This window comes from Tachysurus fulvidraco, chromosome 2, assembly GCF_022655615.1.
Source record: "Tachysurus fulvidraco isolate hzauxx_2018 chromosome 2, HZAU_PFXX_2.0, whole genome shotgun sequence".
Classification (NCBI taxonomy): Eukaryota; Metazoa; Chordata; class Actinopteri; order Siluriformes; family Bagridae; genus Tachysurus; species Tachysurus fulvidraco.
Genome location: NC_062519.1, coordinates 12,202,375 through 12,217,687, shown reverse-complemented (window position 1 = coordinate 12,217,687; position 15,313 = coordinate 12,202,375). Strand labels below are relative to the sequence as shown.

The 15,313-nt window shown below is 35.5% G+C and overlaps 2 protein-coding genes across 6 annotated transcripts; both read right to left on the bottom strand.

Moving 5' to 3' along the window:
• Positions 1-243: 243 nt before the first annotated feature.
• Positions 244-3,526, bottom strand: LOC113641580. 2 transcript variants are annotated; one of them, XM_027144369.2, is made up of 6 exons: positions 2,992-3,518; positions 2,856-2,877; positions 2,590-2,687; positions 1,494-1,616; positions 1,341-1,393; positions 245-1,017 (listed from the first exon to the last, which is right to left on the bottom strand). In XM_027144369.2, exons 1-6 carry the CDS (start codon positions 3,092-3,094, stop codon positions 679-681), a joined length of 738 nt encoding a protein of 245 aa, XP_027000170.1. In that variant the 5' UTR covers positions 3,095-3,518; the 3' UTR covers positions 245-678. The 2 variants fall into 2 exon arrangements, with proteins under 2 accessions (XP_027000171.1, XP_027000170.1); XM_027144370.2 differs by lacking the exon at positions 2,590-2,687 and having other exon boundaries at positions 244-1,017; positions 2,992-3,526.
• Positions 3,527-4,149: 623 nt separating this feature from the next.
• golt1a (golgi transport 1A) lies at positions 4,150-14,146 on the bottom strand. Of its 4 annotated transcripts, XR_007140008.1 has the most exons (7): positions 13,959-14,142; positions 13,580-13,703; positions 13,112-13,203; positions 11,730-11,908; positions 7,729-7,792; positions 5,504-5,626; positions 4,150-4,371 (listed from the first exon to the last, which is right to left on the bottom strand). XR_007140008.1 is itself a non-coding variant. In XM_047810449.1 (5 exons), exons 1-5 carry the CDS (start codon positions 13,602-13,604, stop codon positions 5,582-5,584), a joined length of 405 nt encoding a protein of 134 aa, XP_047666405.1. In that variant the 5' UTR covers positions 13,605-14,146; the 3' UTR covers positions 5,567-5,581. The 4 variants fall into 4 exon arrangements, 2 of the variants coding, with proteins under 2 accessions (XP_047666405.1, XP_027000174.1); XR_007140007.1 differs by having other exon boundaries at positions 13,580-14,145; XM_047810449.1 differs by lacking the exon at positions 4,150-4,371 and having other exon boundaries at positions 5,567-5,626; positions 13,580-14,146.
• Between the last annotated feature and the right edge of the window lie 1,167 nt (positions 14,147-15,313).

Below are 15,313 nucleotides of genomic sequence, written 5' to 3'. Positions count from 1 at the left end.
AGGACCTTAACCCTCACCTACTGTAACTAATCAACTGTTTGTTTTTGTTGTTGTTGTTTTGGTATTTTCTCTATGAAATATTTACTATGAATACATTCTAAATGTTTTTTCCCCAGCAATCAAAAATTAAATATGAGCCCCCTGACAATAAATGTAAACTGCTGAACTGCTGAAATTAAACCCCTAAACAAATATCCAAAGAAATTCAGAATTCAAAAATCCAACATAAATAACTAAAACAAAAGTGGTACATATATTTGTTAAATCATCATCAAGGTCAGAATTTTATTGCAATAAGAATTTTGACTAAATGAAATTGTAATGTTACATACAAAAAACTCACAGTGTATTAAGAAGATTAATGACTAACACGCAGAAACACAGAAACCGAAAATAAGCCTTTTATCCTGCCACCCTGCTGAGCTGCACATAGCAGTTCCTTCCTAACAGGATATTATGATAATAATCAGTACCACAGGGTACGTTCATCAGATCATAAAAATAATTCTTCGTTTTCTTTTTTCCTTATATGGTAGAAATCACTTTATACCTCATGTACATAATCACCTGACAAAACAAAGCACTTATTTTAGATCATGTTTTGAAGTCTTTATGTCATGATTATGGACCGCATGGACGAAATGGAGTTAAAAAGTAAATCCAGCAGTAAGTCCAGCTTTACTGTTCTCTTTGGACTACATTTGGAGTTTCTTTAAACACAACCATGGTGTAATTTACAGAATCCTCTTCACTCTCGTCGCTGCTGCTCTCACTGCTGGTTTGACTCTCCTCCTCGTCTCCTTGTTGCCTCTTGCATTTGCTTGTCCTGCCCTGAGTTAAAGGCATATTCGTGTGTTCTTCGATGTTCACATAGTCTCGGCTTTTCTTTGCCTTCTTGTTTTCACAATTTAGAGTTCTGGTGGGTTTTCCATCAAGAACATTTTCATACTCTGGATTTTGAAGGCTGGTTTTCAAACTCATGTAATGCTCTTTATTGTTATTCTGTTTATCTTCATACTGAAAGAAATGTGAGCAGACATGACACAGTATATAGTGGATGATCATAAATCTTTAAATTTAACATGCATGTTTTTACACACACACACACACACACACACACACACACACACACACACACACATATATATATATATATATATATATATATATATATATATATATATATATATATATATATATATATACATGATAAGAATCATTATTGCATGATAAGACCATTTTACAGTGTGTGACACTAATTCTATAATAATAATAGTAGTAGTAGTAGTAGTAATAATAATAATAATAATAATAATAATAATAATAATAATAATACATACTGGTGTAGACAAGCTGTCAGAACTAGTAGAGGATGAATCATCACAGCATGCATCTTTAAGACAAAATAAAAGATGGTTTATATTTATATAAAAAAAACAATACTACATGGTACAAATATAGCAATTGCACAGAATCTGTAGAATTGTCCTTACTGTATGATTGTGAATTGTTTAAATCATTGACAAAGTTGTTTGTAGGATTTTCGAGGTCTGGGTTATGACTGAGATCACTCATGCGAAAAGTGCCTCCTTCGATGCTGGAATCCCGCTTGTTAACTGAAAGTGGCACACATTTAAACCATCAGCTTTGTTTTTTTAATTTCATTCTATTTAATTATTATTATATAATAATATTTAATTATTAACCCTTCTAATTAATAAATACTATAACTAATAATACTAAATTAATACAATACTAATTTAATAAAAACTAATTAATACTGTTTCTTGTTCTACTGGAATATTTAATTTCTAACATTCTGGGTAAATTCATTTTTTAATACTCTAAATTTAGCTAATCAATAAAAAATAAATATGTAAATTATTGAATCTTATCTCAGTAATTGAGGTCTACAGTATATTATTATCACTACAAGTCCCACTATTATGCTTGAGAACATATTCTGAATTATACATGTGCAAAAATAACTATTTAGTGAGATCCAGGAGTCCGAGGCTTCTGTTTCGTATTCTTTACTAAGTGAATAAATTTTTAATTCAAAAATAACATGATCAGTATTGACTTGATTAAATAGTACAATCTTGTCTTCAAGTGCTTCAGCTGAAGGGACACGACTTTAAGAAAAGTGAAGGAACAAAAAATATATAAATAAATAGAAACTAAATTAATTGTTTTTGTTTGTTTGTTTGTTTTTTAAAACAAAAAAATTTAAAATTTTTTAGCAAATATAGTTTCAACACTGTTAATACTCGCAATTCTGCATTATGCCACTCTAGTCTTTTTTCCTTCTTCTTCTTCTTCTTCTTCTTCTTCTTCTTCTTCTTATTATTATTATTATTATTATTATTATTATTATTAGTAGTAGTAGTAGTAGTAGTAGTAGTAGTATGTGATTTTATATATATGGGATAATTGGGTGTTCTCTATACAATCAGTAGGTCAGAGATGATTAGATACTTCTGAATAAATAGCAAAAAATTTTAGCAATAAAATAAAAAAAATATTAGTCAGTATTTTAACAGTCAGGATAAAAGAATCACAAGTATTCAGTTCAAGTTTGTTACTCACCTGTGCAGTTTTTGCAGTACGTTTTGAACAATATGATCAGTAGAAGAACCGTTATGAAGATAAGGAGACAAACGACACAATACAGTAAGGGCACCATGCTGAAATTTAACATAAATCCACAATCAAGCAGTTAAGAACAATTAAGATTAAAATCCTATAATAATTAAGGATCTTTACTAAATTAATGTTTCATTAATTAATTAATTAATCAATCAATGTTCTTTACAAAAAAAAGCTTTTAATAAGCAATAATTTATTTTACTTACTAAAACATGGCCCCATGGTTTCCTAATTTGAAGTCAGTATGAAAAAAGTGTGTATTTTAGAAACTTGTAACAAAACTTTAGACAAAATAATACACTTAATTATAAATGTATAACATTCATAGAAATATAGCTTTACCTTTTCCGTTTCCAGTACTCGAATGGTACTTATGGCCATTCATCTGACTTGCAGTTTTTGGAATGTTTGTAGCATTAAAAGAAACAGACATGTTCGATGCCATACTCAGTGGAAACTCGTGGTGAGACAAGCTCAGGCGGGTAACAGGAAAAAAAAAACAAGACTGCACTATATAGAGGGGCTTCGCTTTATATAAGGGTTTCCTCCCTCCTCAATATTCTCGTCAGCCGCATGTATTCTACAAATATCTGCTTCTATATGATAAAATTAAGTGATACAGAATTATATACAGAATTATAAACAGTTAGAAAAAGAAACATATTTACCATTTAAGCTGAAAAGAATAATAAAAAAAATATTGTAGCCAGTTACTATAAGACAGTGTCATGCAAAGTTATTACATACCTTGAAAACCTTAAAAAAAACTATATTTATCATTAACAGTACTTTGAACTCACATTAACACGAATCACTGACTAATAAAATCGACTAAAATCGTTAGCGAGTTTGTTAAAAGACACATATTGCTATATAATATAATATGTAAAATATGTGTGTTTATTATCATGTAGATTTAATGCCACATGACTGATGAATCAGCTTGCTATTGTGAGGACTTTGGAGATGTTTTTATTAGATGGTTCACGCTACAGAAACCGAAGGTAATAGCTACTGAACTATAATTGCTTTTAACTGATTAAACAGAATGCCGTTGCCAGGCTTTAATCAGATCAGGGATTCTCAGATTGTGTATTCAAGCTTCATTTGCCTTGAAACTTAATATTTTATCCAATGGTTTAGAAATGATCAATTATTTCAAAATAAATGCCCTGGAAGAAATAGCGTTTGTAATACTATCGGTCATGGGATATACACTATACTGTAATGCATACGTAGTAAATGAAACAGTAAAAATACTCACACAGGATTTTATCAAAGATTATAAAGTTTTTATGATATGGATAGAAGATTTATTTACTACATCCATCTAGAAGCAGCTGTCTGAAGCGACAAATGAGATAAATTGTGCACATTTTTTTAAGCCTAATATAATCAAGGATGCATCAGAAAACAATGATAATTATAACAGTTTAATATTTGTAAGCAGAATCCCTGCTGTATCCATGGCCTGATCTCACTTCCCATAGCGAAGGCCGAATGAATTCAGATTATATGAGGCTAGATTCTGCCTCCTCTTGGTTTCAGCATGAGGCTTTTCAATGTACCACCACCATGAACTTCTGGGAAATCGTGGCTTTAGCCATGGGTCAGACATGTCCATGAAGAGGTGAGACGAGTGTTTGGACGCCAGAGGTTTGTGTGTGGGCCGTGCAGCAATTCTCTGCAAAACCTCAAGCACTCGATCCTCTGGAGTCTCATCTACAGGAACAAAGGAAGGAGGTCTAAGGGACATTTTGGATGTCAGGGAGACTAAAATTTCAGCTGTAGTGAGCAGAAAAGCTTAAGCTTAATCTTGAGAAGCTTAAGGCTGATGAGTTATAACAGCAGAAGACTCACAGAAACATAACTGTTTGAATAGATAATTGCATGATTGAATGCAGGTGTACAGGTATTCCTAATAAAGTGGACAGTGAGTGAATATAATAGTATACTAAATGTATGCTTTTATAGACTACATGCATACTGGTTTATGAAACTGAATTACACACCTTAAGATTACAGTTTAAGCTCATATGAGTATTTGATTATTTGAAAGCTATAACTTTACAAATGAAAAATCTTTTAATCTGTTCTTCATGTTTGAACCCGTCGATGGTTCTTAAAGAAATTCAGCATTGTGCAGAATGACTGACATTTACATTTCTGGCATTTGGTAGACATCCTTATCCAAAGTGTCTTGCATTTAATCTAATTTTATACAGCTAAGTAACTGAGGGTTAAGGGCCTTGCTCAAGGGCCCAGCAGTGGTAGCTTGGTGGTCCTGGGAATTGAACTCTCAATCTTCTAATTAGTAATCCAATGCCTTACCCACTAAGCGATCACTTCCCTGTGAACGTCTATATATTCATGCCGAGTTGAATATCAGCATTTACTGATATGCGGCTCACCTTTTTATAGCAAATCATATTAACGGCTCGATCCTGACCCTGCTGAGGTGCTGCTTTAATTCACCTCTTTAACATTTGACTCATGTGGTTCATTTCCTGTGAATCATTCGGCTGTTCAACACAGCCCACTCTCTTACTTTGGTCCATTTCAAACAGCTGAACAGAAAAAACAGATATTGTTTTGTGTTTTGTTATCTTATATTTGGATTTTTTTTAATCCTTTTTTTTTTAATTATTTGCCTTTGCTAGGCTGCACAGTGCTATATTGCTGTAAGTGTAAAAACCACCTTAAATAAGATTTTCACAGCTTTGGTTGGACATCAGCAGCGTCTCTGAATATAAATGTAATGCTTGAGATATTCCAAAACCTTTCAAACTTTGATGTTGTGACGGTGAGGTATATCTCATGAGATAATACAGTGTGTCTGTTCATTGTGTAATACCTTCAGTGTACTCTCTTGTGGGATTGCTCTCACCAAGTCTAACTGATAACAGGAGTATCGCTGCAATCAGAAGCATTTCTAGTAGCCTCCACAGTTCCCAAAAGGAAAATCTCTGCACTGTGTCTGGGAGGAAATACAATAATCACAACCTGAATACAGGGAGCAGCCACGATAAAACATAAACAAATGTCAAAGTTAATGTTCATGAAATCAACAATGAGCTGAATTTCAGATACAAGATCTCTTTGTGATCTGAAGCAATTAGTCAAGAGGGTGGATTTTTATTATCTGCATATTGTATGTGTGTGTTGTATGGTGTGTATGTGTGTGTGTGTTTTTAATTGTATTTAAAAAATAAATAAATAAATAAAATATGTTTTACTTGTTTTTACTATCTGGATACTACACACACACACACACACACACACACACACACACACACACACACACACACACACACACACACACACACACACACAAAATGTAATCTAAAAGCAGTCAAAACCTTGACTTCAGTAACAAATGTTTTATAAACACCAATATACAGTATAAAATGCACACAGACACACGTACACACACACACACACACACACACACACACACACACACACACACACACACACACACACACACACACACACACACACAAACACACTTCAAAAACAACAAACACCATCAAAGACTATCAATGACGTCACCTTTTCCTGCCGAGGTCTGAAGCTGAAAGGTTACACCTGACACTGCAGCTGTGATGATGTGACCATGTTAAAATCTAATGTTATTCATATACATTTAAAATTTTTGAAAAGCCAAATTTTTTTTTTGCAATAATATTATATTTATTGTCAGTAGTCAGTACTATCAGTCCTTTTTATGCAGATCATAATAACACTAAAGAGCAGCTGATAATAAAGTAAATAATTCAATGAATTTCTTTTATCTGCTTCAAACTTCTTTCAATGGATCGGTTCAATTCCCATTAAACCAGTTCACTTTTTTTTTACTTGCCAAATACAAAATGCACCCACATAACACCACCATGCCACCTACACACACACACGCACACACACACAAACACACACACACACACACACACACACACACACACACACACACACACACCAACACACACACACTAAGACAGATACTGTACATTCAGAGAAACACAGAGGGACAGATACATACATGCCATTACACACAGATTTGCATTATAAAAATAACCAAGCCTTGTATGAGAGCTCATCATGAGCAAAACTGTAAATAACACACCTGTACGAACTTCCTCAGCTCTGGATGTGCAGTGAATACGGGACTCTTTAATACACAACACACTCCCTGTATTAATCTCCAAACCCCTCTTTATACTCCAAGCGATCCTGCGTCATAAGTTTCCCAGCAGGCCGTTGGTGAGACCCCAGTAACACTCTCTGATCTGACTGCGTTTCTCTCCCTCTCTCTCTCTCTCTCTCTCTCTCTCTCTCTCTCTCTCTCTCTCTCTCTCTCTCTCTCTCTCTCTCTCTCTCTCTGTCCTGGCCAACCAGTAACTGGATTTATGAAGCACCTTTATGGAATTTGCCATCAGCATCTAATAATTAAATTTGATGAGATTTTAAAATCTAAATTAAAAAAACAAAAGAAAAAAAAGGACAGAGGGTCCACACTGAACAAATCCTCCTCCAAAATGGAGATGAAGACTGGAGCAGGTCAACAAGCTTTAGAAACTCTGTGCATACTGAACCTTATTGAGAGAAGGAAATGAAGCTCATCAGCTTGGCGTCATTCATAGTTAATTAACTGTACAACTGAGATCTGAATTTCTCTAAGTATTCCAAAGCATTAAAACATCAAGGGCAGGGTTTAAAAATAACACGTGCTTTATTCAAAACAATACACAATTGAAATTCTTCTTAAAATAGGATCAATTCCATACACACACATACACAGGACTGAGCAGTGGAGTTCATGGTGTCCTTCAAGGATGTTTTTTTTTTAAGTTTGTTGTTACACAAAAGCCGCCACACGCTACATCTTCGGCTCTACGCTTGTATCCCAGTGTTCTCATGTGCACTGTGCCGTATCTCCGTCACAACTCTTACACCATAGAAGAGCTGCTTCCTGAGTAATTAAATAGCTAAAGCAGAAAGGAAGGGAAATCAAAACTGCTGTCATCAAATTCATCTTAACTGTGTAAGGGTTGAAGGATATCATCTTATTAATATTCTTACTGTAGTGAGGAACGGCATATTCAGTACTGTTCCAAGAAATCCAAACGCCATCGGGAAAAATGACCTGAAAAACAAAAGACTGAATTTTATTCAAAACTCACTGTATCTTACATTAATTAGTGTTAATTTCGTCAGACGAGACGAGATGAAATATGTTCGTCAACAACCTTTTTTTTATGACTAAGACGAGACGATGACAAGACTGCACCACTGTCCAAAAACGCTAAATTCAGTTATCAATTCATTTTCTACCGCTTATCCGAACTTCTCGGGTCACGGGGAGCCTGTGCCTATCTCAGGCGTCATCGGGCATCAAGGCAGGATACACCCTGGACGGAGTGCAAACCCATCGCAGGGCACACACACTCTCATTCACTCACACACTCACACACTACTGACAATTTTACAGAGATGCCAATCAACCTACCATGCATGTCTTTGGACCGGGGGAGGAAACCGGAGTACCCGGAGGAAACCCCCGAGGCGAGGGGAGAACATGCAAACTCCACACACACAAGGCGGAGGCAGGAATCGAACCCCCAGCCCTGGAGGTGTGAGGCGAACGTGCTAACCACTAGGCCACCCTGCCCCTCCTTAAGACTAAATTAACATGCATTATTGTTGACGAAAAAAGATGAGGCGGAAATGTTTTGTATAAAATAAAAACTAAGATAAAATCTCTCTTCATTTTCGTCTACGATTGTCTCTGCTTTTTCATCAGCCGCAACAGAGCAAGAGTTACATTAGAAAGAAGTGCTTTTCTAAAACTTAACAAAGTCTAGAGTGATAACAGCAACTGCTCTGGTTAAAGTTTAGTTAGAGTTTTTTTTTTTTCTTTTACTTTAAATAACCCTCAATGGTTTGGATTTTGCTTTCTGTTGCAAATCTTGCCTTTGAACTCGAGTGATTAATTCATTTGTAGCGATTTTGGCTCGCGAAGCAAGGTAAATATTTATAAGTAACTATAACGTGTTATAGTGACTTCCAAATATTTTAACCTAAGTTGAAATTAACGGTACTGGAATTAACGTTACGCTTATTTGGTCTGTTCGTCCGGCGAACAGGCCGTGTAACCTTTATTAATTCTATGAAGGCGGTATCTTCCCGGCCAAGAAAGATTCGCTCTTCTTTTACTGTATACCGTAATTTAAATTAAATTAACTTAATAGAGCATGTGGTTCAGACCCGATGTTGCAGGTACCTTAATTTGTGAGCGATGCTCAGAGACAAATCACCTGTGGCTCAAAATTGTGACATTTAATGAATGAGACAAACACAACATAAAACTAACTACACAAACAAACAAAAGAAATAGGGAAAACGAAAATGAAAATAAAATAAAACAAAAGAAATTAAAATTGGGGAAAGGGAGGAAGAGACTGGAAAGAAGAAACTAGAGAAAGGAAGGAAAGGAATGGCAAGCTTAGACTCAAAAATTAATCACACCCTAACTGGGAAATCGTCACAGAAACTTAAATTCACCTTAAGATTCAATGAAAGATTCCTACTTAAAATTACGCATCTAAATTGGTTGGTAAAGGAAACGGTTACTTGCATTGGCTTACTGAACAAGAGTCCGGATGCAACTGAGAAATCTCTGAAGAGTCAGTTAGGGTGGTTAGGGTCAGACATTCTGGTGGTTAGTTTCAGTTAGGGTCAGACATTCTTCCAAGTTCTCCTGAAGATCAGAGCAGTTGTCGTTCTTGGAAGTGAAGCTTGCTGGAAGTTCTTTGAAGGAAGATGGAGTCGTCTTGAAGCTGTTCCAAAAGTCTGACCACGGATTAGTGGTGTTTCTGACAATTTAAAGGTCGCGAACTCCACCCATCTTTGGGGAGATGACCAATACTTCGGTCAGGATTTTGAAGGGAAAAACTCCCTTTGTTTCAGGTGTCTGTGGGCGTGGTTTAGCTATCAAACTTTTAGATGACTTTAACGTTTGATCCAGGGTGTATTAAGATGGTATGGCGCCTTTCGTGCTCAAATAAAATACACCAGTGCTTGAAAAATGAGTAACCGATAATTTTGTGGTCATTTGGATACTAAACATGAAGGGTAATGACGGTATGAAGGCAGCGGTACATTACATACATAGATCATTAATCAAGGCAAAGATAAAGGCAAAGAAACACAAATGAAACATAAACAAGATGCACTTTCATTAGGGAAGTAAAAAGAAAACGATAGCTTCGTATACATTCTGACATCAGACCTTAAAGGGGCATACGGCATTAGAACAGGTATACATTAACATGCTATGATCAGTAAGATATGATGATAGAGTATAACGGATTTTAAAATACAATGTTGTTTTCTGACACATGAATAAAATACACCCTTGTCAGGAAATTAAGGAGCAAATAATTTTAAGTCAGGCAAGCCTTAAAAGAAGAAACACATTACAAAAAGGGTTATAAGAATGAGAACCTTAGAGTACCTTATCTTGGGTTTTATTAGTAAACGGAATGTCTCATTGTGTTGTGTTGTGTTGTGTGTGTGTGTGTGTGTGTGTGTGTGAGAGAGTTCTGTTTGCAGGCCCCAATGAGCCGCATGTGGGTATCTGGTCTTTGTGGAGACTCCAGACATTCTGGAGCCAGGTGTGGGTGTAAAACTGGGTTGCTCATCGGTTAATTGAGGAGTAGATGTAGAAATTTAGGGTGCCTGGGACATGAAATCTAAAATGACTGGTACAAGACGCTACACATTCCTAAAGTGGAAGTTTCAGCAGCTGTAGTAAGCTTTAGCATCAGCAGCTGTAGTAAGCTTTAGCATCAGCAGCTGTAGTAAGATTTAGCATCAGCAGCTGTAGTAAGCTTTAGCGTCAGCAGCTGTAGTAAGCTTTAGCATCAGCAGCTGTAGTAAGCTTTAGCGTCAGCAGCTGTAGTAAACTTTAGCGTCAGCAGCTGTAGTAACAACAGCAGAACTGTTCATTGTTGAGCCTTGTTGAAGTCTTTTTAAATCTTATTTGTTATTTCCCAAGAGATCAACCTAGATTGTAAATAGGTTGTATTTTAGGCCCACAGTAAAGTAGGCCTATTCTTTTCAGTTATTCTGAGTACATTTATTTTATTTCTGATTTGAACAGAAACATGAGACACAAGGCAAACAAAACAGTTTTAAAAACCTTTGTAACTTAAGTTTGAATTGTGTTGGTTAAAATAAAATACTCTTCAGAACAGGTTAATCATTTGTGAATGTGTCTCCTAAATCAGAAATTGAAAACCAGACACGTTTAACATTTGCATTCAACAAAAATCATTCAACAAGTGTATTTTGTCAGGTAATTATGACATTTAACCAATGTTTGAGATATATGAAACACTTTTTTTAACTGAAATGTTTATCAGTAATAATCTCAGTAATAATGTGTTATTTTAAAAAAAAAATCTACAATTTTTTGACTAAAACTAGACTAAAATGACGAGATTTTTAGTCGACTAAAACGTGACTGACAAAAAATGATATGTGAATGACTAAATATGTCTAAAACTAACAAGGACATTTGGCACAAGAATAAGACTAAGACTAAATTAAAAATAGGTGACAAAATTAACACTAGTTTGTTATTGTACCTTTTGAAAGTAGTAGAGGCAGATATAATAACTGTGTAAGTTGGATTAATGAAAAAAATAGAAAAGATCTCTAGTTGAGAACGACCATGAAGTCGAGTGATGGAGCTGAGGTTGAGAACTGTCAGTGAAAAGTAATGTGTAAGAATGGACCTGGTGTCAATGTTTCATGTCCTTTTCAACAACAAAGCATGTGAACACAGCATACTTGTAATTACCACTTCAGAACTGGGAAATGGGATGAATTTGACAGCACATGAAGGCAGCATAAATAAACATACAGAGATTTGGAGCACTGAACAGATAGACCTAGAGACAGTGTCACTGCCTGACACAGCCCATTTAAATTTAGACAAAAAGAACCCAAATAATAATTAGTTACCGCTGCATCTTTATATCACTTCTTTAAAAATCAACTGATCAAATGTTACTCACTTAAACAGAAGCACAAAGCCATAACTCTCCACGAGCATGCCTATGCGTGGCCATCGGAGCACCACTAAAGCCACACCACCCAGGAAAAAGGAGGAAGCTCTGAGTTTTTGCCTCTGGAAGAAGAAGTGAGCCGTTCTTCTCAGGCCAATGATGAAGGCCAGACCAGTCAGGAACAAGATCTGAGAAAAGTGGCAGATTATATCAAGAACATTCAGAATTTGTGTGCTAAGTGTCATAACCACTTACCACAGAATACATTAAATAGCAAACATTTCCTGACATGTACTCTAAGTGCTTGTTATTCACAAATGAATTCATTAATTAAGGTTAGCTCATCATTAGTTGTGCTTAATACATTTCCTAATTCATCCATTAGTAAGAATTATTTCAGGTATCAGTGCCGGATTCCACATATGGTAAAGAGCTACTTTTGATAATTTTTTATATGGAATGTGTGCATGAGAGGTGTGAAATTAAAATCCCTCTTTATGAGATTTATGAGTTTCATTTGGACCGTAAAAGAATTTATTCATTCAATTCAAATTTCTTTGTATAGCGTGTTCAACAATGAACACTGTCTCAAATCATCTGAACAAAAATATAAAAAAATTCTGAATTAAAAAGTACACAGATTAAAATTTTAATTTAAAATGATCCCTAATGAGAAAGCCATGAGGTAATGGTGGCAAGAAACCTTGAGAAGGAACCAGACAGCAAAGGGAGCCTATAATCATCTGGATAATACTGGAAAGTAAGATTATTATTCTTCTATAACTGTATTCAGTCAAGTGAAATTGTGTAACCAGGAGCTTTCGAGTAACTTGTACAAATACTAAAATACTAGTACAAATACTAAAGTCAAAGTCATCAAATATCTATTGATGGAGAAGGCAAAAGGTTTAAAACCACCACCACAGTCTCCAAGTGGTTCAACTGGCAGTAGTTTCATCCATCCATCCATCCATCCTTCTATTCATTCCTTCATTCATTCATTCATTGGGAATTGTAGGTACACCGCATGCACACATAGATTAACACAATCATTGGCCCCTATGGGCACATGTGGCATGTCCAGTCCACCTACAGTACTGGCACATTATTTGGGTGAAAAACAAAAAATCCGGAAAAAAAATAAAAAATGATTTTCACAAAATATGGAGTTTCAGCTTTGTGCTAGGGTTTAGGGTAAATATATGTGTGTATATATATATATGCATATAATCAAACCAGCATATTCTCTCACAGTCTTAAGTCTTAAAAGGCTTTTTAAATAATAAACCTAGAAGATTTAAAGAAAATTTCCTTTTAATCTTCACACATTAGCCATGTGTCTTACATCTATAGAAGAAGAGCAGTGTCTAGATTAAAAAAAAACTACTTACGTTACCAAATGCCAGCAAGACAGAGTCAAAGTACAGCAACACTCCAAATAACAGGAAGAATATGCCGAAGCCTGACAAACCCACACCGATCTCTGCAGCAATGTTAGTAAGCAGGGGAGAAAAAATATATTCAAATCACACATTTTCATTGTTTAGTTTTTTTCCAATATGTTGTTTCCTGTAGATGTAAGTAAGGCATGTCAGTGTAGATGGTGTGAGATCCAGAGCTCTTGGAAATGAATGTAGAGCTCATTGACATAAAGTCTTTAATCTCATTTGAAATGGCTTAAACAACAACAACAACAAAAAACAACTCCTTTATCTGGCTTTATTTTCTTGCAGATTAAAGTGAAATGCTAGTACAGCTAAATTGGAAAGTGTGTCTTTATTTCTATTCACACACCAAAAACACTACACACACAGTGTACACAGGCTTCTAAAATAAGGAACGAAATAAACAACACTCACTTTGAAACTCTGAGATTCCCACCATGATGCTGTCCACGCTTCACTTTCCTGACAGATTTGCTCACCTCCTCAGCTCCTCATTATTCTTTACGTGTGCCTCTCATGTCAGCCTGACCTTTGAACTCTGATGTCAGACAATATGTAGTAAACATTAACCAGGCCAAAAAAAATGAAGTAATACACCGAGACTCTAATGGCAGCTAGTTAATATAGCAATAGTGCAACACAATCGTATATGCTCTGTCAACTGCTAGGCTTCAATTTGGGAAATCGTGCCAAAAGGACTCCATTAACACTAAAGCTGTTATCACTATTGCTAATAGCCTTCTGCTAATTTGCTCTTAAAACCAAGGTTCCTAAAAAATTGTAATGGAATTACATATGTTGAAAGAGCTCATTCTCCCAACCACAGTGCCCTGAAGACAGCAGCACCAGTAAGAGCCTGGTTACTGTATATGACACTACAAGTAGGAATCGTGTGGTTCTTCCCCTGGGGCTTCCCGTGGAAACAGCTCAGCATGATGCATTCCACCTAATAAGGACAATACAGTTTACTGAGTAACAAAACCAAATAGTAAAAACAAAAAAGATGGCAGAGACAACTCATTTACGGAAAACGTTTGCTGAGCTTGAATAAGCTCAATGGTTTTGGGCTCATGCCTTGAAAACAGCTATTTTTTTGGCATTTACAGTCAACGCCCTAATTTTTGGCACTCTTCAAGAGAATAGGCAAATGTGATTGCATAACAAAACATTACATGATGTTACACAATGATTCAAATTTTCCAGTTATACGGTTAGACTAATAGAAAACACAAAACTGCACTAGAATGGTCTTAGAAGTTTTGTCAAGTTTCAAAATCAGCTATTAAAAAGCAGCACCGTACCTACAAGCTCAGTCAAGCAGAAGAAATCCTTCCTGAAAGCATGCAACATCAGTATATAAAAAGAGCAACATCAGTATATAAAGAGAGCTTTTTGCTTATGTCTTTATATTATGATATAAGAAATGATATATAGGTATAAAATGATACTGACACCACATAGAAAATCTGAGTTTTTTTTTATAAATGGAAAATAAACAGAAGGTTTTAGTACCACCAAGAAACTATTTTGCACTTAAGTCTCCATCAGTGGACAGTTTATAAATAAACAATAGACTTCCTGTTTACACAATTACACTTTTTGTCCATACAGTACACAGTTACAGAAGAGAAATGTTTTAGAATCACACTTTTTGGTGTCACCCAGATGGGGATGGCTTCCCTTTGGTTCCTCTTATGGTTTCTTCTTCATATCATCTCCGGGAATTTTTCCTCACCACCATCAAATCTGGTTTGCTCACTAGGGCTTTATTAAGGGTGTTTTCACACTTCATTCTTCAGAGTCTGTGTCCATAAGTGAACACTCCAAACAATCTTGGACTCTTTTAAAGTGAATAGAGCTGAGACCATCTTGGGTCTTCTTCTGCTATTCAAAACATGGCTGCTGCTGGAAGTAGAATATTATGGACAGACTAGGAACTTGGCTGTCATCAATATTTCCACAGAAATACAGGTGTGTCTGTAATTTTCAGCAAAACAGAAGGAGAGAGGATTTAACTGGATCACCATGCAATGCTTGGTTAAAGTAAAAAAAACAAACAAAAAAACGCATAAATATATGGGCACACAAGACAAACCTCAAACTAATGGACAGTCAGGAATTGCACAAGGAACACAGTATGAACACAAA

Excerpts from the sequence above, each read along its gene's own strand:
- golt1a (XM_047810449.1), bottom strand. The coding sequence starts at position 13,604 with ATGGTGGGAATCTCAGAGTTTCAAA. Across the intron at positions 13,204-13,579 it reads GGGAATCTCAGAGTTTCAAA|AGATCGGTGTGGGTTTGTCA; the intron begins GTGAGTGTTGTT and ends ACATTGCTGCAG. Across the intron at positions 7,793-11,729 it reads GGCTTTGTGCTTCTGTTTAA|GTCATTTTTCCCGATGGCGT; the intron begins GTGAGTAACATT and ends TTTGTTTTTCAG.
- LOC113641580 (XM_027144369.2), bottom strand. The coding sequence starts at position 3,094 with ATGGCATCGAACATGTCTGTTTCTTTTAATGCTACAAACATTCCAAAA. Across the intron at positions 2,688-2,855 it reads AACCATGGGGCCATGTTTTA|CATGGTGCCCTTACTGTATT; the intron begins GTAAGTAAAATA and ends GTTAAATTTCAG. Across the intron at positions 1,394-1,493 it reads AAACAATTCACAATCATACA|ATGCATGCTGTGATGATTCA; the intron begins GTAAGGACAATT and ends TTTGTCTTAAAG.